The sequence below is a fragment of the Phyllosticta citriasiana genome (genome assembly GCF_038021145.1).
Source record: "Phyllosticta citriasiana strain CBS 120426 chromosome Unknown IWZ02scaffold_3, whole genome shotgun sequence".
Taxonomy (NCBI): domain Eukaryota; kingdom Fungi; phylum Ascomycota; class Dothideomycetes; order Botryosphaeriales; family Phyllostictaceae; genus Phyllosticta; species Phyllosticta citriasiana.
In genome coordinates, this window is record NW_027117280.1 from 1,691,273 (window position 1) to 1,713,509 (window position 22,237).

The window sequence follows — 22,237 nt, forward strand, 5'->3', positions numbered from 1 at the left end:
TGTTTGGAACGGTTGTATACCATTTCTTGTGAGCCACCGCGGTCTGTCAAGTTCTCGCTCGCTCGGGAAGCAGTTTGTTCTTGGAGGAGCTTCCACTGCCGTTTTTCCCCCTTGTACTCTTGAATCCTCTCATCCTTTCTTCGGCCTCTGATCTGGTACTCCTGTTTTCGTAGGTCTTTCTTGCTGTAATTTTTCAGTCCTCATCAAGGGACTGCACATAGCGTGTGGAGCTGCAGGCTTCGTGCGGGGGCGTTTGGATGACAAATTTATTGTTCTTGCAGGCTGTTGTTTACAGCACGCGCCTAGTATCCCAACAAGACATGGTGTGCAGAAGTCAAGACGTGGACAACAATTTTCGCCTCCAAAAACCTCGAGGAAGGCTAATCACATACATCACAACGACTTGGTTATTAGCAAGCAGTCAAGGCCCAATAAATAGTACAGACAAGCGACTTGGAACGCATTCAGGGGTTTTACTGAAAATCGTGGCCCAATCGACCAATCGGTATCCCGCAGATTTGTGGCATGTGCTTCTCTACTTTGCGGCTCAAAGACCACGGCCCCCCCCCGGATCCCTTCCTGCATTCTGGATTTGAATGAACATGTATGTTTGCACAAATTGCGAATCGTTTGAAGGGCGTCGCTTCAGTCCCCGCCCAATGGTTTGGCAACGCATAATTACAGGCTCTAGTTGATTATCTCGGCGTGGTTTTAAGCCTTACACAAAACAGCTCACCATACTCCGTCTAACGTGTGTCTATTGATCAACTTTCTGTGACTTTCACAGATGGTGTACTCCAACCGTACTGACAATCAAGATGCGTAGCGGTCTTCCACCGGATTTCAGTGTCAGGAAGTTTTCATCACATTACCAAACTTTTAGTTAGACACCCTACTTAGAGGTCTAATTCTTACTTTTTCACCTCAGCATCTGACATGAATCCTATTTGTACATGAAATACTAAGTCTAAATAACTAGAGTAGGAAGGGAAACTTAGAGACCTTATTAGCTAAGGCTCTCTTGTAGGGGAAGAGGGAATATAATCTCCTAGTGTATTAATATGATCTCCGGTCCATCTTACGTCCTTTCACTCAAAATTTACTGACGCTAAAAATTAGCATTAGAGTAGCATCAGTGGAGGGAAGAAAATTTCGTATTACCGCAAACGCGCCAGGCGCTCCCACAGATAGCAGGACATGTGCACCGGGCCCAAAGTCCTCGCATTAGAAAATACAGCCACTTATCTCTCATCTAACAACGCAACGCAACCCTCATTCCTCAAGCACATCCCTCTTTAGCCTGCGTCCACCGTCCCTCGGCTTAAACACCCTGACAGGGTGAGCCTCAGTGTTAAAAACCCACTGCTGGCTCTCCGGGCCCTCAACCCCGCTAACATGAACAGGACTCTGCGGGGTGAAAGCCAGCCACATGTACTTAAGCGTCTCCGCCAAAAAGAACGAAGGCTGATAATTGCCATAGCCGCTTCCCACCTTGCCATTAACATCGTCGATCAAGCTGTACCCGCTGCCCACCTTGGTGAACTCCTTGATGGCCTGGAAAGCGCCCCAGATCAGCTCCTGGTACTTCTTGTCGCCCGTCACGCGCCACGCGTGGTAGAAGCTCTCGACCACCTCCGGGCCGAGCCCGTACCCGGGACTCACGATCCAGAAGCCGGCGCGGCGGTAGAAGGCCGTTTGGTTGGCTGGCACCTTGGTCGACTCGGGCGGCGTGCCGACGGGATCCCAGCGGAAGATGCTGGGTCCCAGCCCCGTCTCGGTTTCGTTGTAGGTCGCGGCGCAGCCGTCGACGAGGCGCAGTCCGAAGTCGACGTAGCGCGGCTCTTTGAGTGCCAGCCCGCCGAGTATCCAGTTGCCGCCCGCAAAACAGGCGAGGTGTTGGCTGTAGCCCACGACGCGCGATTCGTTGTGCAGCGCGAGGAAGGTGAGGTCGGGGCGAGACGAGGGGTGCGACTCCAGGTATTTGATTGAGGACTCGACCGCTGTGACCCATCTGATGGCGCGTCAGTGAGAAATCCCTTTGCACCCAGCAGAATATTCTGGGGAGAGGTGGGCGGGAACGGCTTTGTCGCAACTTACCGGTCCTTGTAGAACGAGAACCTGTCTTGGTCGTAAATCCACATCTTCATCAAATACTCATAAAAGCTATCCACACCACCAACCCAGCCGCCCAAACCCCGCGTAAATCTGCCGGTTGTAATATTTATCTCAATGCCAATCAGACCGGGATACGGCTCGCCACTAGGCGGCTGCGGTTTGAGCAGATACTGCTCGCCTTTTTGTGCAAGCTTGCCGTACTCGTCCTTGCCGAGCAAATCGCTGAGGCGGGTCCACTCGAGCACCAGCGAGCCGACTTGTGCAACATTATTGTCGGTGCTATTATCCGTCGAGCGATTGTTGATGTACAAATCATTCTGCGGGATGCCGGTGGGCGTTTCGAAGCCGAACTTAAGCGTGTCGGCAATGGCTTGGGCTTGCGTCAACAGCGCAGCGACTTGTTCGGATTTCTGGGGTCAAGTAATTTAAGGTTAGGTTGTGGATCATTGTTAAGCTTTGCGTGGAGTACGGGGGTCGCGGCGACCATGGGAAAGACAGAAAAAATTGACGATGCAACTGCCACGACAACGGGATTAACTTACGTTCGTTGCGAGGTTGGCCAGCGGCCCCGTGAAGAGCTCGTGTGCTGCGAGCAAACCGCCGATATGGCGAATGTTGGTTTCGAACAGGCTGCAAACCTTGTCGGTCGAGTCACGCGAATAGTTTATCGACGGAATGTAGTCCAGACTGGTCGCGACAAGGTCGTCGAAGCCCATCAGCGCAGCTGTGTCGAGCGCGTCCACCAGCGTCAATGACCATCCGTTGTACTCGTTGAGGAACGAGTTGTTCACGGGTCGGAGCTCGTCTCGAGGAAAAGCGTATTTGAAGTAGCCGTCCCAAGCGTTCTTGAACGCGTCCTTGATTTCGCCCGCGCGGCTCTTCTCCTCCTCAGTCTGTTCAGGGGGAACGGGGTCGAAACTTCCCCGTCGAGGTCCTGGAAGAGGATCATCCGCTTTGAGTTGAGCTTCTCTTGGAACCAGTTGGCGAAATTCGGGCCCAGAAAGACCGGCAGCGACCGACACTGACGACGCAGCGAGCGCAATGAATGTTGCTTTGTGCATCTTGGCTTGCAATTTGGAGTCGAACGACCGAGGGCTGGACAAGAAAACGAAAGACTATGCCACCACCCTATTCCGGTAGTAATAGGCAATACTTAAGCATAAGTTGCGGTGGAGGAGACATGTTCGCCTTGTGTGTGCTAGACAAGAGGGTTAAGCTTTTCCAAGGGCGTTATCGCAATAACTCGGACTCTCCGGAACTCCACTGGGTAGGTGAAATGGGTAATGGCTACGGCTAAAGCCTTGCTGGGGACAAATTAAGATGCTGTATTGCAGGACCACTTCCCATTGTCGAGAAAGCTTAGCACGGGTGCGAAGCGAACCGCCAGCTATGTGCAATGGGCGGACCTATCTGTACTAGTATAACCCAAACGGCAGACTGGGCCGCCAAGCTAGTCCCTGAGTATCATCCCTGTAGCGTTTTTCGGTATGCGGAGACGTTCAAAGGACACGACTCATCCGCTAGCATAGTAGCCAAGGATGGCGTTGTATGCGGGGTATGGTTACGGCATGTCAAGGATCTGTCAACTCCGAAGCAAACAACACGTTGGCCGTAGGGGATTGAGAAACGTCATTGGAGCTCTTGCCGCGGGGATATGCTGTGTTCTGTAGCTAATTGTTGTTAAAGGTATGCGGTAGCTCGTCCCCAAAATGCAAACCCGCAAGCAAATGCAAACTTTATGAAGATGCTATTCTTCCCGTCAAACCTCGGTTGATTCATTCCTCGCAGTTTCTTGTAAGAATACGGTTGAGAGTGTGCGCCAACGCAAAGGCAGGGGCGTGGTAGATGAAAAAGCAAAATGAAGCCAAAATCATCTTATGTGGATATCAGCGAACATGTTTCGCTGCATAGCCTCAATCCCAGGCGTCAGCGTCATCGTCTCTGCTGACAGTGCTGCCCCGACGTCCTGCAGCATTTTTTCTCGGTCTACCTCGCTGGCCACCGCCGCTCTTCCGCTTCTTCGGAGTGGCGGACATGGAAACAGAACCTTTTCTCTTTCTGCCTCTACCACTGGGAGGTTGGCTTCCCCCTTGACTTTCATCGTCATCTTCGTCTGGCGTCTGATAGCCTGCCGCAGCACGCTCTGCTTCGTCATCATCTTCGCTTGCAACCTTCAATTCGTTGTCAATGCTGAGTAGCTCGGCAAATGCCTTGCACTGCTCCTTCATCTTCTCCGTGCTCTCCAGAGATGCCATCACGCTGGTCAGGCGCTCCCAAAACTTGTCGCCCGTGACGCCGGGAGTGCGGTTCGGCGCCTTGTTCAGGTCTTTGACCGAAGGTTTGTGATCAGCATTACCGCCCTTGGCTTGTCCTTCCCGCTGCTTCTGCAGACCCCAATAGCGACGAAGATGTGTGCGCGTCTCCCATAGCATGGTCAGGATGATCGAGCATACAGTCAAGTGCCTGAGACGTTCGGCACTGACTTCTGGCTCATGCTCGATCGCAGGCACAGGCTCTTGCGGTTGAGAGGCCACATGGTTTTGCTCAAACCCAGGCGCTGTCGGCTCGGCGAGCTGCGGAAGAGGCTGTGTTGGAGGCTGTGCTGGAGGCTGTACGGGAGGCTGGCCAGCGGGCTCTTGGAGTTGCGGGAAGGCGTGATTGGCATGCTGCTCGATGGGCTGCTGCACATGTTGATTTGGAGGCTGTTCGATTGAAGGGACAGGTGCGGCTTCATCGAGGCGGTACTTGAGGACATCCGTTTCAATTGCGTGTGCAACTGGAGTGCCCGTGTTGCTGAAAATCTTCTCCAGGTTGCTCAGGAGGGCGAGCAACTCATCGACTCGCACATATTCAAAAAAAGCCAGGTTCTCAAGACAAAAGCGTGCGAATAGCAGGTGCTCTGGGATGTCTTGAGAGTAGTCGGCCTTTGAGAAATCGTAATTGACCTTCGACGAGAGATTGAGCAAGAACTTCCTGCGAACTTTGGGATTGCCTGTCTTCAAGACTTCGAACAGTGGGCGTAGTTTGGATGCAAAAGGCTGAGTCGTTGCGCCATGCGTATCGTTGAAGATTTCTCTTTGAAAATCAAATGCACGCTGCACGGCCTTCATGTACTCCTTCTCAAACATGCTTTCATGTTTGTGGTGCAGCGACCGATGTTCTTGAAAAGCAATGTCCGCAATCAGAGGGTGCGTTGATGTCTCGAGAGCAACAAGAGCCGGCCCACACTCCTTGGGATGCACTAATCCTTGTCGATTGATGCTGGCAATGACTTGCGTAGCTATCAGTGCAATGGCTTGGTCCGGTTCCAATGCGATGCGAATGATATGCTGGAGGAAACGTTGCGCGATGCCACTGCAGGCACCATCGTCATCGCTCGCAACAAGAGAGACTTGCAGACGTTCGGAGCCACGAGCGGCACCTTCGCCAACCTTGATGTTTGCACCAGTCTCGGACCTCCTCTCCTGCTTCGCGTAGAAGCTCTTGAAAGTGGTGAGGACGATTTGCTCAAGCTTGGATTCCCGATTGTGAAACACCAATTCAAACGACGTCGTCACGTCTGCACGGAGGAATTGGGTCGGCCATTCCTGGCAAATGAGACCGATGCTCTCGAAAGCCATCTCTCTGAGCTGCTCCGGAACCTTTTGGCGAGTGAATGGACGCAGCACTTCGACGATGAGGCCTGCAACCGAGTTCCCCTTCCACCAGGGAAACCTTTCTTTGAAGGCGCCGACGTGGTTGTCGAAATTGCAGCTCTTGCCAAAGTAGCCGGCAATCATCATGTAGCGCTTGACGCGGTTCATGGCTTGCACGACCTTTTGATCTTCATTGCTCCAGTCCGTGTCCTTGGTAGTATGCACACCGTTGATGACGGAGATGGTCATGCGTACTAATCGCTCGGTATTTTGGAGTACCCCATCGATAATCCAAAGGCATTGTGCAACCTCATTGAGTTCCATCTTGCCGAGTTTTGACACGCTCGCAAGCAAAGCATCCTGGACGGCTTTGAGGAAAGTGTTTTGGAGAGTAGAAAGAGAAGGCAAGGTATGGCGAAAGATGACGATGACGGAACGGTATATGAGGAGGTCGTCGGTGTTGGTCAGATTCTGAACATATGGCTGCAAGGTCTGCAGCTGGTCTGCCGTGAAGAGTTTCGGGCTTGCTTTGGCAAAGACCGTCAAGGTCTGCATTATGTGGACCTGTGCAGGGCTCTCAGGAAGATCGGTACTGTCAATGACCCCGTCAAACATGAGGGCAACCATGTTCTTGCAGACGTTAAAATTGGCCGAGGCATTTTTTGAACTGTTGGATAAGACAGTTTCCAGCAGCCCATCAAGTACCGACAAAACGGTCTCACCGCGCTGGACCGTTTTGATAAGGAGAGTGACCTGGTTGGACAGTTCTAGCTTTGACTGAGCGGCGTCCTTGGTGCTTGTGCCGTAGAATGGAGCGAACCATATCTCCTCAAAAGTCGTTCTCGCAAGCTCAGCCACGCTCTCATCCAAGTCTTTGATACGCAACAAAAGAGCTTCCGCAATCGCCGTCTTGATATCCTTGGACTTGTTTCGCAGGTAAACATCTTTCAGAAGCTTCATCGCGCGCTTTCTAACACCAATGGCCGCGTCGTGAGATCGTGCGACTATTCTGTCGCACACATCGCCCTCGAGAGAAGGCTTGTACTGCAGGCACTTTCCAAGAAGGCCAAGAGCAGAATCTCGCACAAGTGGCGACTGATCAGCAGAGCATCGCAGAATCTGGTTGATAATGTAGTTGCCGTTCCTGAGGATTGAAGGATCTTTTTCCAAAAGCTGGACGACGCTCTTCAAACTTCTGCTCTTGACCGTGGCCTGGTCACTTGTCATTGCGCTCAAGAGAATGCCGATGATTCTCTTGAGTGCTTTGCAGAAAGGCAATCTGAGGGCAACGATGGCACCAGCAAGGTTGCCCTGAGCAGTGAGGACACGCTCAAAGTCATATTCCTGTTGGAGCCAAGATGGATCTGAAAGAATATTTCTCAGCTGGATGGCAAGTTCGGGGCGCAAACTTTCGTCTTGGTCCTTGTCCATGAACGCGTGAACTTCCTTTGCCCATTGGGTTGCATGGTAACCTTTCGCACTTTGAAGCTGAGGATCGTCGATGTCCCTAACTTCGAGGTACTCCAAGACGACTCGATATGGGCCATCGAACTCGAGAAGTTCCAAATCCTCGAATTTGTCGTCCATAACGTCTTCTGCGATCTGTATAATTTTTCTTGCAATCTCTGATTCCGAGGTGTCCATACTCTTGATTGCACTTTTCACGTGGAGCTGCAGATCAGATATGCCAGAGCCAAGGAGGCCCATGACGTCCAAAGCCATGGTCTTCGATGGAGCAGAGCTTTTGTCATTCTCTGCGAGGCCAATCATGTTGGTCAGGAGTGTTCTGAGCAACAGTTCAGCAGCTGGCCAGTCAGGGTGACCTAGCACGCTCAAAAAGTCCTCGGTGAAGATGTCCAGTAGATTGCGATAGGGCTGATCACCCGTTTTCGTTGCTGTCATAGCTCTTTGGACCATGAAGTTGACAACGTAACGAGTGCTTTTCTGCGCGTTTTCGAAGAGCGGCGTCATCATACTGCTAAGCTCGCGAATCGACTCGTCATAGTCCATTCCTGATGCATCAGCCATGTCAATGACCCCAGATTGATCCGGCGGCGATCTTGGAGCTGCTGGCGACGCGTCGTCGTCCACCTCTTCATCGACGCGAAGGCCTGGTATATCCTTGTGGGTATCTCTGATCGTACGAGTTGCGCTTGTCTGAATCAATCGCATGAGCAAGGCCGAGACAAGCTGAATCGGCTTGCCGTCAGCCATTTTGAATTGTCTCGCGCTCTGTCGAGTGACGGGAAGCTTTTCCAAAGACGTAAGAATCTCGTCGAAGATGAAAGTCCTCTGATCTGGGTAACGCGCAAAGATTTTGGCCAGCACGTCCATGGCGATCCTCCGGATTCCTTCGCATTTCTGGATTCCAAGAGCCGACTCTTTCTCGATGTGTGCATTTTCAACGAAGATGAGGGTTGTCGAAAGAAACTCGACTGCAGTAATGGCGCTCTCAGAGACGTCGGTCTTGGTGATGAGCTCTGATAGAAGCCGCAGGACCTTTCCGGCCATCGTCAGGAGCGCAGCAAGAGACTTCTTCTGGACCATGTAGATTGTGAAAGCAACGCTGCTCGATTCCGAATTCCGAGTCTCGATGACAGGAATGAGGCATGTGTCCAAGACGTGTTTGAGAGCTTCAATTACATTTGAGAGAAGGTCCTCGGAGTAAAGCTGCTTCTCTTCGCGTCCAGCAGCCATGATTCTGAGGAGAATTCTCGCCGCCTGAAGACCATGCTCGGCCTTTTGCAAGCGACCCACCCACTCCTCAATGTCATTTTCAGACCAATCAACACCAAGCGTGAGCGACAGGCCTGCAACGGAGCCAACCGCTCCCTCGCAAAGTTTCTGAAGGCGGCTCAGACTGTCGACCTGGATCTTGCCAAAGGCCTTGGCCGAGATGACCTTGTGCATGGCGGTATCGAGCCGCGACTGAATCTGAGAGGACAGGAAAGGAAGATCGCTATCGCCATAGCTGCGCATGAAGTAGTGGACACTATGTGAAGAAACGTCTCCCGCAGAGTCAGGTTGCATTTGATCCTCGGCTTCAAAGATATCCCCAATCAGCGCATTGAGGTTCTGTGCAGCAGCTTCGGCCTTGGCTCTTTGGTCTCGCACCAGGGCAAGCGCACGTTCATCCTCCTCGTCGTCATCCTCCCGTTTGCGCTTTTTCGACGGGCCGGTGTCACCGGCCAGAGCCCTCGCATCCGCTTCCGGGAAATGCTTATATTCTTCTTTCTGAGACGACGGTGGCAGACCCGGTATGATCACAGATGGGCCCGCAGGAAACCTTCTCTGTTGAGCTTTGACCTGTTCTTGTTGCCGTTCCCGTTCCTGTTCCTGTTCCTGTAGAAGAATGTCCTCATCCGGAAAAGTTTGGTAATCCTCTTTCTGAGAAGACGGTGGCAGTCCAGGTATTACGACGCTGACGCTTGCACTAGGCGTCTTTTGGGTGTCTCCACGAGGCGCAGAAGGAGTCGGAGCAGGCGACTGCGATGATTGAGTCGTGGGAGGAACATTTCGGGAGCTGTGCGCAGGTATGACCACAGAAACTCCTGAATTGTGATGCGAGGAGCTGTGGGAGTGAGTCCGTGGTGGAGGAGCAGGCGTGGACTTATTCGGGGGTTGCTGAAAGGATGCTTGTGGCGAAATGGAATTGTTCTGACGGACTGCGTGAGAGTTGGCCTGCTTCTGATCGGGTCGAAGAGGCGTCGAGGTGCGCTGCCCTTTGCCCTGGACCTGTTCGGGCTTCTTGATGGCTTCCTTTTTCTTGGATGGCGGCGGCGAAGGGGGACTCGGGTCTTTCGGCAGTTTAGCAGACCCTCCACAAGAAGGCAAACCTTGACCTACATATGAAGGGAACTTTGATATTGTTGACGACCATCTTTGAGAAAGGACCGATTTCTGGACTAGTTGATGCGAGAGGAGTGCCGTTAGAGTCTTCTTGCGGGGCAGACTGGTATCCGGAAGGCCTCTTGAACTTGCTGTCTGATTGTCAACACATGCGGCAGAGTTCCAGAAGGATGACCTCACTATTCAGTCAAATCATTTGGTCGCAAAAGATGCTGAAGCTGCTTCAAAGTTTGCTCAATGCGAACAGAGGTTGGCTGGTTCGACGCTTCAGCGTTTAGCGAGTCGAGCTCCCTTCGTTGGTTCACTCGTTCATTGGCAGAGAGGACGTCGGATGGAGGCGGTGGATGGGTGGATGGTAAAGGTATTATGTCTATAGGCAGTGTGAGTGAATGCGCCTTCCCAATTCGTTGTGAAGTGTGGCATGACGGCAGCATCTGACAAGTGCTTGGTTTGGCGTCCCGGTGTGTAGTTGGAGAAGAGGAAGTGAACAAAGTGACGTACCAGGGTGAAAAGGAACAATAGACGTCAAGGGAGAGAATTTCAGAGCGTCTTCGACTGTGGGGAGTCTCGGCCGCATGGGAAGCTGCGTAGCATTTTGGTCTGGGACCTGCCACGCCCCGTTTGCAGGCCCGCCGTCTGTTCCTTCCATGATTTCTGCGGAACGGTTCCCAACCGCTTTTTGAAGTGCAGGCACGCCCCTTCAACCTCGAAGTGTGTCCCAGCCGGAGCGCGATCACGGGTACAATGCGCTGCGTACCTAGGTGGTCGGCGGTGATGTCGGCATGGGCTGTTCGACAGCTTGGGCTGGCTTGGAGACGTCGGCGGCGAGGATGCGGGACGGTTGCGGGACGCGGCGGTCAGAAGGATTGCTGGGGAGCCATTTGAGGCATCGAGCAGCTATCGGAGGCGAGAGCGACTCGAATCAAAGTGGTCCAGGCAGCACAGGTCGGAGGCGGCGCGACGATGGCGTGGAGTTGCGTAGGAAACGGTGCAGTTTACGCAGACGCGATCAACGCGCCGCCGTCCAGTCGCCGTGCTCAGCCCTACGAACCAGCCGCAAAAATCCCTGTCGCCGCGGAACAAATCCTCCTCCCTCTGCCCAACTTTTCCTCGACCTTTGTTTATACTCGGCGCATCTGCTCCAGCACTTCTCGCTGACACTGATCACCCACTAGAAGCTTCGTCATTTGCGCGCCATGTCTGCCATTGGATCCCTCGTCTTTTGCACCGATTGCGGTAACCTGCTCGATGGTAGCACTGGCAATGAAAATGCCGTCTTGATTTGTGAAGTCTGTGGAGCGCAATGCAAAGGTACGCGCTCTTACGCTGCAGGCAGTCAGATTTCCCGCGTCTCCATTTCCTCGATTTTCCACTCTCCAATGCCCCAACCACATGCCACTCGAATGCGCTGCCCCCGAGCCCAGCAGACTCAAGCTCACCTCTGATCCAGACACTGCCGCGAAGAGCATCGTCACTCGTTCGAAGCCGTCATCTTTCCCGTCGTCGCTCCGCGCAAAGCGCTCCGAGGTCCAGCAGCTTTCCGAGGACAACATGCAAACAGACGCAGTCATCAACCAGACGTGCGAGAAGTGTGGGAGGGAAGAGGTCAGATTCTACACGCAGCAGTTGCGCAGTGCAGATGAAGGCACAACAGTCTTCTACACTTGCGAATGTGGTCACAAGTAAGTTGCGTGGAGAGATCATGTCACAGTCGCAGGCTGACCAAAGCTTCCTTTGCAGGTGGAACACCAACAACTAAATGCCATTGCCGTTTCTTCGTTGCCATTTTTGTCATGGTATCAAGCTTCATACAGGGGAACCCACCACCAGACACACTTATGCTCACGACCTTTTCTCCATCTATAACATGCTAACCCAAAACGCCACCTTTTTGTACCCATCCAAATCGTCCCACATTCTCAAGCCGCGACGGGCTCCTCGTTGCCAGGAACAATGGCGTACTCGACCTCGCCACTCCTCTCAAACTCGGCCATGTCAAGAGCAACGACGATGCTGTCCTTGACGACCTGCTCGGGATCGTTGAGGAATTTCTTGAGAATGTCCTCAACGCCCTCCTCCTCACCCAGGCTGCCAAGAGCCTCCGCAGCCTCGTGGCGCACCATGCTGGCCTCCTTGAGGTCGCCCAGGCACTCGACCAGAGCAGGAATAGATGCGGGGTGGGAAAGCTGGCCAAAGACAAATGCGATTTCGTGGCGGAACAGGGCAGAGGGGTCTTTCAGACCCTTTGCGAGAGCCTTGATGGCAGGAACGGCGGTAGGCAGGTCGGGAGGAGACGCCAGGTCGCGGAGGGCGAACATGGCGCGGTAGCGCTTGAAGAGAGGAAGCTTGGTATCCAACAGCGTCTGTTCGAAGTTTTCAATGGTCGGCTCCTTGGTTTCGTGGGGCATGGGCGGCGCAGGGTCGATGGAGGCAAAGTCACTGGAACAAACAACTGTCAGCAAATACAAGTCCTCGCACAGCATACTGCACACATACCTCTGCTTGAGCTGCTCCTTCTTTCTCTCGTCGGAATGCTCCCACTCAATCCTATCCACAGCAATGTCGCACGTCTCCCGAATGACGTCTTCCTCATTGGGGTCGTCGCGCAAGCCTTTCAGCAAGTCCAAGCTGTCAATATAGCCCAGCGCGCCCAGAGCCTCGGCCGCCTCGTGCCTGCACATTGCGTCCTCGGCCTTGTCTTCAAGGACCTGGCGCAGGTAAGGCACGGCGGCTTCGTGGCGCGACTGGCCCAAGCAGTAGGCCAGCTCGTGCTTGAGCAGCGCGCTGGGCGAGGCAAAGGCGGCTGCGATGGCATCGATGGCCGCCAGCGTCTGCGGCGTCGCGGGCGTCATGCACGCCAGGTGCTTGAGCGAGAAGAGCGCGCGGAATCGCCGCGCCAGCGGCTCTGACTCGGACGTGATGGTTTTGCGCAGCGCAGCGACCGTGGGGTCTGCCGTGGTGGCGCCGTTGGTTGCGGGCGCCGTCGTCATGCTGCGTGTTTCGTGCAGTGGACCGGGAGAGAATAGGAAAAGTGGTGCGAGAAGTGAGGTGGTTGGGCTTGGTCGTGGTGTTGATGCAGCACCGTGATGGCCTGAATGTGGGAAAAATTCCAGGCATCGGCGCCGATGGTTGATGCGCGGCGGGGTCGGCCGCCCGCCGCGTGGGGAGCCCACCCAGCACAGCGGATCCTTGCTCTTCCGGGTAAGTGGGAGTTAGGCGAGCAACAGTTGGGTTGGAGAAAGTGGACAAGATGTCTAAAATTTGAATATGAACTAATCAAGCGTATATAGAGAGGGGTAGTGTCTTCCTGAAAGTATCAAGAAGAGCTTGCTGCAGCTACGGGTATCTGGGTGTACGCGTTCGCAATGCTCGCTGGGTCAGGCAAAGCACCCTTGATGGGAAAGTCAATCATCTGCGCCGTGTCTCTCCCCTTCACGCTTCCAAATTCGCTACTTACCATTCTCTCATACTTGCGGGCCTCCTTCTCCTTGTCAGCAACCATGGCAATCAGCGCAGCGCCGACACCGCCGCCGTCTTTGGCCAGCCCCATGTGAATCCTCTCCTCACCCTGGTGACCAATCTCAGGGATTTCCCTCAGTACGCCGCGTATGTGTTGTTCGAAACCGGGATAGTATTCAACCAAGGATCCTTCGACACCGATGTCAAAGTGAGATTCTGCTTGCGCAAGACACTCGGACTTGAGTATCACGGCAGCAATCGCCACGCCGCTCAGCCTTGCTGCTCTGAGACCGATTGCATGAACGATGATTTTCACCGCCTCGGCAAGTTCAGTAGTCGCATGCAAAACTCCTAATTGCTCGTGGAGACATTGGCGGGTTGCCCCCAGGGCTGGGTCCAAGTCGCCTTCGATTGTGCTCAAGGTCGACGTCTCAATACCAGAGACCTGGAGCAAGACGGAATTGGATTGTAAAGTGGCAAGAGAGCCTTGGCGATTTGTCCTGTCCAGCAGGTCTAAAAGCGCGAGTCTGAACAGCTCGCCAAGGTAATACCCGCTTACTTGCTTCTCAAACATGGTGTAGCCAGGATTTGTGCTTGTCTTGTCAACTGCATCGTCGTACGAGTTTTTCAAAAGGACGACGAGCTCATCGTCAACGGAGCACCATTCGGTATTGACCATCATCTCTCCTGATGGTGACTTCTTGGACCCCAGTCGTTCAAAATTGGACGCTTTTTCGACGTAGGCTCCGTTGGTGCCCGTACCAAACACTGCGCCGAGTATACACTTGTGGCCGCCGGGGGACGTGTACGACCTTGTCATGAGAGTCCCAACAGTGTCGTTTGCTAGGGCCGTGACTCGGACTGGAAGGCTTCGCTCATTTATCTCGTCTTGGAGCAACAAGATGACGTCTTTGCCAACAACCCCAGGAACATCGAAGCCCTTGTCCCAACGAATCAAAGTGCCGCGGTTGATGGCAGTTTGGTTGAAGGTAAAGCTGAAAGTGAATCCAAGAGGCAGATGGTCGCTTTTTGGAAGTGATCGAGCATTTTGGACAGAGCTGCCGTAGTTGTCTCGCAGGAATATTTCAACTTGCTCTGCAAGGAATCCAAAGAGATCTTGGGCCGTGGATTCCACCCGGATATTGTGGGGAATGGTTGTTTTGTTCTGTTTGATGGTGAAGGTCCTGTCACCGTGCAACTCAACGCTACAGACCCGGAGGTTGGTGCCTCCTATGTCCACAGCAAGACAGATGCCCTAGGTGGGATTAGAGCTTGGTTGCAGACAGTTAAATGAGTACGCACCTTTTCTGAACCAACGGGTAGAGCAGTAACATAGGACGGTATCATGGTGTCTCCATCTTTGGCCAATCCATCACCTGCACAGAGTGAGCTTGAAAGTCGAGAATAAAAAGTTGGTGTGGTATACCAAATTGCCGCACGAAATGCTTTACCGCTTTTCTTACACGTTCAGTACCAAAATCAAATTCTGCAGCGATTGCCCGGGCCTCTGCTGCCAATGGAGATATGGCCATGATTCAGCCTGCCGACAAGAAGGCTGGTGATTGAGCGCGGCAGGGCCGGGCCCGAGGCATGATGACTTTCAAATATCTGCGTGGCAAGCCAGCGACTGCAGCAGCCAGTGCGGAAAAGGAGGCCCGCTTACGCAGTGTTCAATCTCAGTCGCAAAGATTGTCCCGTTTCGCCGTCGCGGAAGCGCGTCGGACTTGGCTCGATCAAATGGAGGAGGCACATGTGTTTTTCGTGTGGTTAGGCTCCATAGAGGCCGCCGGGTCTCTCGGGTCCGATTGCCGGTTTGGCCGGTTCGCCGAGTCCGGCGAAGGTGGGCGTCCTCGGGCATGATTTGGAACTCTGTCGAGCGAGCAAACACAGATTGACGCGCACAATGACTGGTTGCGTCATGAGTGGAAAAAGATGGATGCGAAATTTCTTACTAGATAGGAGGACATGTTCGCGGCAAATGCGTATCTGAGGAGCACCAGACCCCTCGGCCGTAGCTCGCAACTGCATGTTGTTTTAAGCATAAAGGTAGGTGGGTACCGTGAGTAGATCGGATCAAGATGATCAGGAAAAAGATGAGGATTCTCCATTTCGCATGCTTCGGAGAAAGAGGGAGAAGGATTGCCGCTTCGCGCGCCGGCGAGGCGCGAGACGGCTGCACGCGCGCCTGGAGGGGCTGTGGCGTTCAAACATTGCCGGCAGATGGCCACGCATCACCAAGTAGTACCGACGACACCGTGAGGAGTAGCGTCGTCGCAGCAAGCTTCTGCATTCGACCATGAGGCTCTTGTGCAAGCGAAAATGGCAGGGCACGACGGGAACTGTCCGGTCAGATGTTTAGCATCCAGACGAAAAGGACCCGTCCGTCTCACCGGAGTCTCGACATCGATTTGGAATTGGAAGAAGCATTCAAGATGACCGGCGCTTGTTGCAGAACTGGGCTGAAGCGTGCGCCGTAGCTGTACGGCAGGGCACAAGGCCCCTGAGTGCAGATGAGCGAGGCACGGGGAAGCGACGGCGGGACGGGATGCAGGTCAGAGGCTCATGCGGGACCTGGAACTGCCAGACGCCACACCCCAGACTTCTCCAACGGACAATGGCGTCAAACTCGGGCGACAGCATCCTCATCGGCCCAAAACCCACCAAAGCATGTGGTGAGAGCTGTGCGACTCCACTGACACGGCCATGCACTGACTCTGGCGTGCCACAGTCAACTGCAGGCGGCAGAAGGTGTGCCATTCGCCGCCGCCTTTTCAAAAAAAATGACCGGGACCATTGACAATAGGAACCCATCAGATGAAATGCCAGGTCGAGCCCGGCTCATCCGTCTGCAAACGCTGCCGCACTCAGTCCATTGCCTGCGAGTTTAGGCCACGCTCTAATCTATGTCACCAAACCCCGGAACGAAAGGGTCTCGCGCTAATGGGACCAGGCCGCCGTCATCAGGGAACCCATCAACCTGCGCTCCGTGAATTATAGACGTCTGTCCTCCAACGACCCGGCATCTGTATTGGGCCGTCTGGAGACGATTGAAGCATTGCTGGGCATACGCCCGTCGTCCAAGGTTCCCGCTTTGTCATCCCCTAGTAGCTCTGCGGATCCCGGACCCTCCACCATTCCCGAGGTCGACGGCTTTGACGAACCGGAACTCAGCGGTCTTCAGCCTGCAGTTTTCCGCTTGAAAAAGACTGTTCGACAGCCCCAGAATGACAAGGTTTGGGTGCCCGCCGTCGTTCGTCAACTGTGGACCTCGTGAGTAGCCCGGGCTTTCTTGGGTCTAGGCTGGAACCTTCCTTACCCACCACATAGGTTCAACGAAAACGTCCCTGGCCTGCACTTTCTCTCCAAAAAGCAGGATCTGTCGTCACCCACTCCGCTTCTACTGGCTTCTGTGCTTTACGTCTCGGCCCTCCACCACCCTTCGGCGGACGTGGCCTGCTTGGCGCCAGACTACTACATACTGACATGCAGTGCCATTGCTGATCTATCTTTGCCTTCCGCCGCCACTGCCAGGCCTAACGACGACCCGCTCAGTGGAGAACAACGGGCTTTCCAAGACGTGCTTGGCTTGATCCTTGCTGGGCTGGTCTGTGAAGCCTTTATCAAAGAGACTGGAATTTGGATCTCAGTCGGTTATCGCCTTTTGCTTGATCACTGTCCTGCGAGGATAGATGATAGGTCGCGGGAATGGCTAGGTCTCTTCCGGGGGCTCCAAATCATCGATCTGGAGCACGCGTCTTTGAATATGAGCTTCCCCATTTTGCCCCGAAAGGCACCGCTGGACTCGCTTCTCCAGTTGCAAAGTTCAGGGGGCGACCCTTATGATCATTTGTCGCAAATGATGCACATTGGCCTTAGTAGATTCACCGGTCGCGGGATCCCCACCATCTGGTCATTCTTGTTCAAGAGTCAATCCGAGGCTGCCGCTCAGTCGTCCTCGCCTTTTACCGAGACTGATCTTGGGGTCATTCGGCATTGGGCCAGACAGCTTGATGACTGGCTCATGCGCTACAGCGGCGTCAACAGTACGGCCCGGCTCCATCTCGCTCCGCCACAACCACTGAAACTAACCAAAACGAGTAGGGCCGTCAGCCATTGAGCACCCAGATCTGGCAATGTTCCGCCAGTACGTGCTCCAGCGTCTTTTTGTGCTCTCCATCTATCACCCGGCCCGGGGCTTCAACATGTTTGCGCGCAACATTGCCTTTGGCGAGCGCCAGGAGCTTCTCGTCTCGGCCCGCGCCGCCATGCGTTTGCACAGTAACGATCACGGCATTTGGTCCAACTGGGATCTCGTCATGATCACATGGGCAGCACTGCTCGTGTTGCAGGGGCTCGAAGACGGTGCAGGCGAACCCGACGACCTTCATCTGATTCAGTGCCATCTAGTCACATTGGGGACGACGAGTCAGCCTCCCCCAAGCCTTCGACACCAGCTCGCAGCGCGCCTTGAGGGTGACCTGCAGAGATTGCGAAGTCCAGCGACGAGTCCCTCAAGCACGCAGAATCCAATAGCAGCGGCGGAGGCTCAGCAGCAAGCGCTCGACCCCAAATCGTGGACACTCTTCTCGCAAGACAGTATCCGCCTTGACTCTCTCTCCTGGCAATTCCTCCCGAAGCAGGGCTTTTACGCCAACCAAGTCGCACCACCGGGCGTCGAGGCAGGACCGGGCGGGAGCCAGCAATCGCCCAGCGTGGCGGCGGCCCACCAGCACCCGATTGACCCGACCGGAGCGGTACCATTGGGGAATTCACACCCGCATCCAGGCGTCGCTTCTGCTGCTGCTGCTTCTGCGGCGGCGGCGGCGGCGGCGGGTGGTGCTCCCGTTGCCCCTGAGCAATGGCCACCCGCATTGATGCGACTCTTTGGCACTAACGACTTTGAAATGGATACGGAGCACGCGGACGTGGGCATGGGCGAGCGCATGTAGGCGGGCCAGACGGCTGCCTCTTCTACATGGTCAACGCCGGGCTACGTAATCGGGAAGAAGATGAAGAAAGCTTTCGCAGTCAAGCACGTTCCCCTGATCATGGGGCGTTGGGCTATGTGCCCTGGTCAGTACTACGGCTGACTCGATCCACTCTACCCATCTTCGACTCCTTGCGTCGCTCCGGTCACCACGATCAAAGCAAAAGTTCCACCAAAAACGGCGTTCACGGTGCATAACATCATCCCATCAGACATATACCCTTTGACACCCTTTCTTTCAGCGATTCGGTCTACATGCAGCTTCAGCGCGCGCGAGAGATACCTCTTTGTTTTTCCTTTTCCCGTTGAACCATTTCGTTGTCTATATTTTTCTTGACCGATTGAAGCATGCTTTGCACGGCATCGTCGAGCGTCTATCTGACCCTGATGTTGATACGAGGGCTACGGTTGATTGTATACAAGATCAGGCGCTGTACATGTTTCGAATGCTCGGGTACACAAGTCATGGATCGCTCGTCTTTTTTGCCTGCATCTTTATGCAATGCAAACACCTGCTTGTCTTTTGCATGGCGGGCGAAGGAGCTCTGAACATCTACCGCCTTTTCATGCTTATAGTTTGTACAAACACCCAAGTCATGTACACGCATACGTACTCTTCACAAAATACCCCAAAATACCCACAAAATACCAGGACCTCAAGAAGACTTGAAAACCCCTACGCAAACATGCCCATCTGCGTCTATCGTCATGAATGCGCAAGCCCCCCCCCCCCCCCCCCCCCCCCCCACCATTCAATTCAATCAATGCCATTGTCTCAGTCGACTCCCACCCTCCACTGTTCAGCTCTCTCGCCCATGCGTCCGTCCCCCTTGCTTCCTTTTCCTCCGCACCCCATTCTTCCGTTTCACGCTTCCCCCATTTGCGCAACCAAATCCCTGCGTCCCTTGCATACGCGCGTACGTGTGTATGGACATCTGTGGCTGTAAACAGACTTCCCTTTTGGGAAGGATGGATGAATGAATGAGGGAATGAATGAATGAATGAATGGCTGGCTGGTGATGCGTGGCTGATAGAAATCTGTGTAGATGTGGAGATGGCATGGCGGGATAATCGATGAAGACCCAGCCAGCCAGCCAGCCAGCCAGCCAGCCAGCCAGCGTTCACGACCGAAACGTTGTACGAGAGAAAAGCGAAGGGTACCATACTGGAGGACGGACAGTGGAGGAAATCAAACAGGCTCTTCGAGAAGAAGGAAGAAAGGTGAGTTTGGGATCATGTCGTGAGCCGTGTTTGGCACCACCATGACGACTGGATCTAGAAGAGGCGAGGCGAGACGAAGAGGTATTTACTACTCACATGCTGTCTGAATGCTGGCGATGATTGGGCGGTGGGGAGGCAGACTGTGTGCTACTGTTCTGCGCTTGAGTCTACATCTGTACATTGCAGCATAGTCAAGACGTGTTTCGCAAGCGTCCGCAGCGACTTTGGGAGGGATTGATGTTGCGGTTCTCGTCCGTCGGTGTGGTATGGCCTGTCGTTGCACGACGAAATCGATGTTTTTGGAGGCAAGTCCTCACGCGTCGGATGAATGGGGGTGATTGCAATGTCGAAATGGGAAGGGAGAGATATGAAGAGTGCCTATCAAGTTCATCAAGCCTTTCGCGTCGTCAAAAGAAATACATGGTAATCAACAGCAGGGAGAGGATAGAGTGTAGCGACACAGTCACTATGTCAAGTCGCGCCATGCACGCATCATCCGACGACTCATCAAGCGCAGCGGTCGAAGAAGAAACAACGAGAAAAGAAGAAGGCTGGTATTATATGTATCGTGTCGTGTCGGTCGGAGAATTATTTTTTATTTTTATTTTTCTTTTCTTTTCTTTTTTTGTTGAGTGACAACAACGACCGCGTTGTGCAGTGAGACGCGAGCTAACCTTGGACAGCAAGAATAACCAGATTGTTCCTGGGGCCGGGCAGCGGGTGCGACAGGCAAGACCCCGTGCGTGAAGAGCTACCTACCTCCCAAGAGCCAGCCGGCCAGCAAGTCATAGAGAAAGAGCGCGCGGGGTACCACGGCAGCCAAAGTGCGCGCATGGTGGATGCAGGGGTGCCCGTCCGAGCTGGATCAGCTCAGCTGCGCCTTGGCGGGGCGGTGGACTTGACGACGACGACGACGACGCCGCCGGCGACGGCGAGGTCCGAGAGGCATTTCATTTGGCCGATTTTTTGTGTTGCTCCAGCCGCCAGCCGCGGGCCATTGTCGCATGCGCGCTTGGATCGATCTGCCCGACAAGTGCAAGATTGTACAGAGCGGGACGAAGGGACGTACTGTGCCGGGGCAGGATTCGTCGACGAGCATTGGGTCCGCGCAATGCTTCCTGGACCCGTACGACCGTTTTCTTTTGACGCGGCTAAATTTTTCTGAGTAGTCGCATATGCGGGCTATACGAACAGACGCAGCCAGGGCAGCAACCGGCATGTCCTGTAGCAGGCTGAGGCGGCTCATCAAGCGCAGTGGTCGGTCGCAGCTTAGGCCCATTTCTGCAAAGGGTAAACAAATGGGGAAGTGGGGTCCCCTCCCTTCCCGCGCCCTTTCAACCACAGCAGGCCCAGGGTCTAGGACAGGGACCAGGTCTTGAGAGCGTCGACTTTGTTGCTCTCAATTGTAGTTTGGGTCGCTTGACTTTCCTTCGATCCTCCTAGTCGCTTTGAATTTTTCGTGCCATTTGCGTGGGCCCTTGGCCGATGTGCTTCCCGTGTCGACGGTGGTTGCGGCGCGCAACGTTGGCATCGCGCGCGTTTTGGATGCAATGGTCGTATCAGAAGGAAGTATGTAGTCGCCCTGTCGCACTTGTGTCAGTGGATGCACTGACGACAGTGAGGAATGAGACTGTACCTGAATGTGCTCCAAAACGGCGTCCTCCCTCCATGATTCGGGCAGCGCATCGCGCCACAAGTCGAGAAATTCTGCTGTCGGACGCGGAGTCTTGTAATGTGAATCCATTGCGGCGAGCAGGTTTCTGCCCACCCATGGAATGCATTTGGACTGATCGATGACAGCCCCTGGGCGTGTCAGCTCCAATCGACGGGCATGTTTAGCAAAAACTCACAATCTCCATCTGGAATTTGATCATCAGGCAGAAGACGCTCGATGATGACGTTCACCAATGCAGGCCAGAGGCCTTCTTCTTCTTTCAGGGTTTTGGCCAAGTCGCCAGCCTTGAACTGTGCTGTCAGATTGACCCCTTCTGCAATGGCCGTCGAAAAGATGGTCTTCCAATACATCCACAATGCTGGGAGAGTGGGCTGGGCGGGTTGGTTTTCGTGCTCAAAAGCGCAGATTTCTCTCCATGCTTGCTCGCACTGCTCGTCCGAAAAGGGAATGTCGGCAAAGAGCTGATGTTTGTTTCGCTTGACAGATTCGCCGCTGAAGCCAGCGACAGTATCGCCGTCCCAGCGCTCGCAATTCCAGATCCTAGTAATGGCATCTCGGAGCACGGGGACGGCAGAATCAGTAACGGGTTGAACCTCGAGCAGAGCTCCGCACTTGGCAACTGCGGAGATGGCGGGGACGGGAATTTCATGTGGGCTTGCAGGAGAGATGACGGGCTGGGTCAGTAAGACGGAGTTTGAAGTGTGGACCTGGCGAAGCTGAAATGTCTCGGAGGGAGTGCAAAGAACGGCATAGTTTTGCTTCTGCTGTATTAGGGGATTGTTGGTGGGCGGAGCGGGCTTGGACTTTATATGGAGACTGCCCGACGTCATTAGCACAAGATGCGGGCGTCAACGTGTTGAGTGGGAGCTTACAGCGGCGGATTTGGCGAAGAAAGAAGATCTAGCAGATTTTGAGGAAGCTCAAGCAGGCGGAAGTTTTGCTGGTCTTGAGCCAAGGCAAAGGGCACGCCAGGCAGTTCCTGAGTCGACATTTTGCCAAGAGAGAAAGAAAATGTTGATGTGCTGCAGGTGCCGGAGAGACGAGATGCAATGTTGGACGCGGGGCAGTTTTGCCGAGCAGCAGCGCGCGCGCGCGCGTTTCGTGGTTGAGGTGAGCCACACACTGGAGCTTGGACCGTCTGGGGGATCCCCGCCACTGGTCCTAGGGCAACATCAAGTGACATATGACAGCCGAGGCCAGGGGGACCAAGCGACTTGTTTAGAGCCAACTAGCGACCAGATTAAGAGCGATAAAGAGGACGACACAAAAAAAAAAGAAAAAAAAAAAAACATAGTC

At 54.1% G+C, this 22,237-nt stretch overlaps 8 protein-coding genes across 8 annotated transcripts; 2 read left to right on the forward strand and 6 right to left on the reverse strand.

Annotated features, from left to right (window-relative positions):
- Positions 1–937: 937 nt before the first annotated feature.
- On the reverse strand, positions 938–3,602 carry IWZ02DRAFT_188328 (glycoside hydrolase). The gene is made up of 3 exons (XM_066762377.1): positions 2,658–3,602; positions 2,098–2,525; positions 938–2,011 (listed from the first exon to the last, which is right to left on the reverse strand). Exons 1-3 carry the CDS (start codon positions 3,174–3,176, stop codon positions 1,273–1,275), a joined length of 1,686 nt encoding a protein of 561 aa, XP_066625442.1. The 5' UTR covers positions 3,177–3,602; the 3' UTR covers positions 938–1,272.
- On the reverse strand, positions 3,603–10,318 carry IWZ02DRAFT_188327 (uncharacterized protein). The gene is made up of 4 exons (XM_066762376.1): positions 10,101–10,318; positions 9,780–9,969; positions 9,597–9,730; positions 3,603–9,547 (listed from the first exon to the last, which is right to left on the reverse strand). Exons 1-4 carry the CDS (start codon positions 10,246–10,248, stop codon positions 4,029–4,031), a joined length of 5,991 nt encoding a protein of 1,996 aa, XP_066625443.1. The 5' UTR covers positions 10,249–10,318; the 3' UTR covers positions 3,603–4,028.
- Positions 10,319–10,658: 340 nt separating this feature from the next.
- Positions 10,659–11,438, forward strand: IWZ02DRAFT_188340 (transcription factor S-II-domain-containing protein). The gene is made up of 3 exons (XM_066762378.1): positions 10,659–10,910; positions 11,050–11,281; positions 11,340–11,438. Exons 1-3 carry the CDS (start codon positions 10,796–10,798, stop codon positions 11,356–11,358), a joined length of 366 nt encoding a protein of 121 aa, XP_066625444.1. The 5' UTR covers positions 10,659–10,795; the 3' UTR covers positions 11,359–11,438.
- An 80-nt stretch (positions 11,439–11,518) lies between these two features.
- Positions 11,519–12,589, reverse strand: IWZ02DRAFT_372996 (armadillo-type protein; the record flags this gene model as incomplete). Its single annotated transcript, XM_066764675.1, has 2 exons — positions 11,519–12,038; positions 12,096–12,589. The coding sequence occupies 2 exons, from the start codon at positions 12,587–12,589 to the stop codon at positions 11,519–11,521; spliced, it is 1,014 nt and encodes a 337-aa protein (XP_066625445.1).
- A 252-nt stretch (positions 12,590–12,841) lies between these two features.
- IWZ02DRAFT_188348 (hexokinase-domain-containing protein) lies at positions 12,842–14,707 on the reverse strand. Its single transcript, XM_066762379.1, has 3 exons — positions 14,485–14,707; positions 14,361–14,434; positions 12,842–14,313 (listed from the first exon to the last, which is right to left on the reverse strand). The coding sequence occupies exons 1-3, from the start codon at positions 14,588–14,590 to the stop codon at positions 12,916–12,918; spliced, it is 1,578 nt and encodes a 525-aa protein (XP_066625446.1). The 5' UTR covers positions 14,591–14,707; the 3' UTR covers positions 12,842–12,915.
- Positions 14,708–15,672: 965 nt separating this feature from the next.
- Positions 15,673–18,022, forward strand: IWZ02DRAFT_514813 (uncharacterized protein; the record flags this gene model as incomplete). The annotated part of the gene is made up of 4 exons (XM_066770620.1): positions 15,673–15,806; positions 16,056–16,328; positions 16,386–17,101; positions 17,160–18,022. 4 exons carry the CDS (start codon positions 15,673–15,675, stop codon positions 18,005–18,007), a joined length of 1,971 nt encoding a protein of 656 aa, XP_066625447.1. The 3' UTR covers positions 18,008–18,022.
- A 1,995-nt stretch (positions 18,023–20,017) lies between these two features.
- IWZ02DRAFT_188405 (uncharacterized protein) lies at positions 20,018–20,785 on the reverse strand. Its single transcript, XM_066762380.1, has one exon. It carries the CDS (start codon positions 20,543–20,545, stop codon positions 20,132–20,134), a length of 414 nt encoding a protein of 137 aa, XP_066625448.1. The 5' UTR covers positions 20,546–20,785; the 3' UTR covers positions 20,018–20,131.
- Positions 20,666–21,932, reverse strand: IWZ02DRAFT_430957 (uncharacterized protein; the record flags this gene model as incomplete). Its single annotated transcript, XM_066766117.1, has 3 exons — positions 20,666–21,069; positions 21,117–21,757; positions 21,814–21,932. 3 exons carry the CDS (start codon positions 21,930–21,932, stop codon positions 20,666–20,668), a joined length of 1,164 nt encoding a protein of 387 aa, XP_066625449.1.
- Between the last annotated feature and the right edge of the window lie 305 nt (positions 21,933–22,237).

Excerpts from the sequence above, each read along its gene's own strand:
- IWZ02DRAFT_188328 (XM_066762377.1), bottom strand. The coding sequence starts at position 3,176 with ATGCACAAAGCAACATTCATTGCGCTCGCTGCGTCGTCAGTGTCGGTC. Across the intron at positions 2,526-2,657 it reads TGGCCAACCTCGCAACGAAC|AAATCCGAACAAGTCGCTGC; the intron begins GTAAGTTAATCC and ends ACTTGACCCCAG. Across the intron at positions 2,012-2,097 it reads TTCTCGTTCTACAAGGACCG|ATGGGTCACAGCGGTCGAGT; the intron begins GTAAGTTGCGAC and ends ACGCGCCATCAG.
- IWZ02DRAFT_188327 (XM_066762376.1), bottom strand. The coding sequence starts at position 10,248 with ATGGAAGGAACAGACGGCGGGCCTGCAAACGGGGCGTGGCAGGTCCCA. Across the intron at positions 9,970-10,100 it reads TATTGTTCCTTTTCACCCTG|ACATAATACCTTTACCATCC; the intron begins GTACGTCACTTT and ends CACTGCCTATAG. Across the intron at positions 9,548-9,596 it reads TATCAAAGTTCCCTTCATAT|ACCCGAGTCCCCCTTCGCCG; the intron begins GTAGGTCAAGGT and ends AACTGCCGAAAG.
- IWZ02DRAFT_188340 (XM_066762378.1), top strand. The coding sequence starts at position 10,796 with ATGTCTGCCATTGGATCCCTCGTCTTTTGCACCGATTGCGGTAACCTG. Across the intron at positions 10,911-11,049 it reads CTGTGGAGCGCAATGCAAAG|ACACTGCCGCGAAGAGCATC; the intron begins GTACGCGCTCTT and ends CCTCTGATCCAG.
- IWZ02DRAFT_188348 (XM_066762379.1), bottom strand. The coding sequence starts at position 14,590 with ATGGCCATATCTCCATTGGCAGCAGAGGCCCGGGCAATCGCTGCAGAA. Across the intron at positions 14,435-14,484 it reads GCATTTCGTGCGGCAATTTG|GTGATGGATTGGCCAAAGAT; the intron begins GTATACCACACC and ends CACTCTGTGCAG. Across the intron at positions 14,314-14,360 it reads TACCCGTTGGTTCAGAAAAG|GGCATCTGTCTTGCTGTGGA; the intron begins GTGCGTACTCAT and ends AATCCCACCTAG.
- IWZ02DRAFT_188405 (XM_066762380.1), bottom strand. The coding sequence starts at position 20,545 with ATGGGCCTAAGCTGCGACCGACCACTGCGCTTGATGAGCCGCCTCAGC.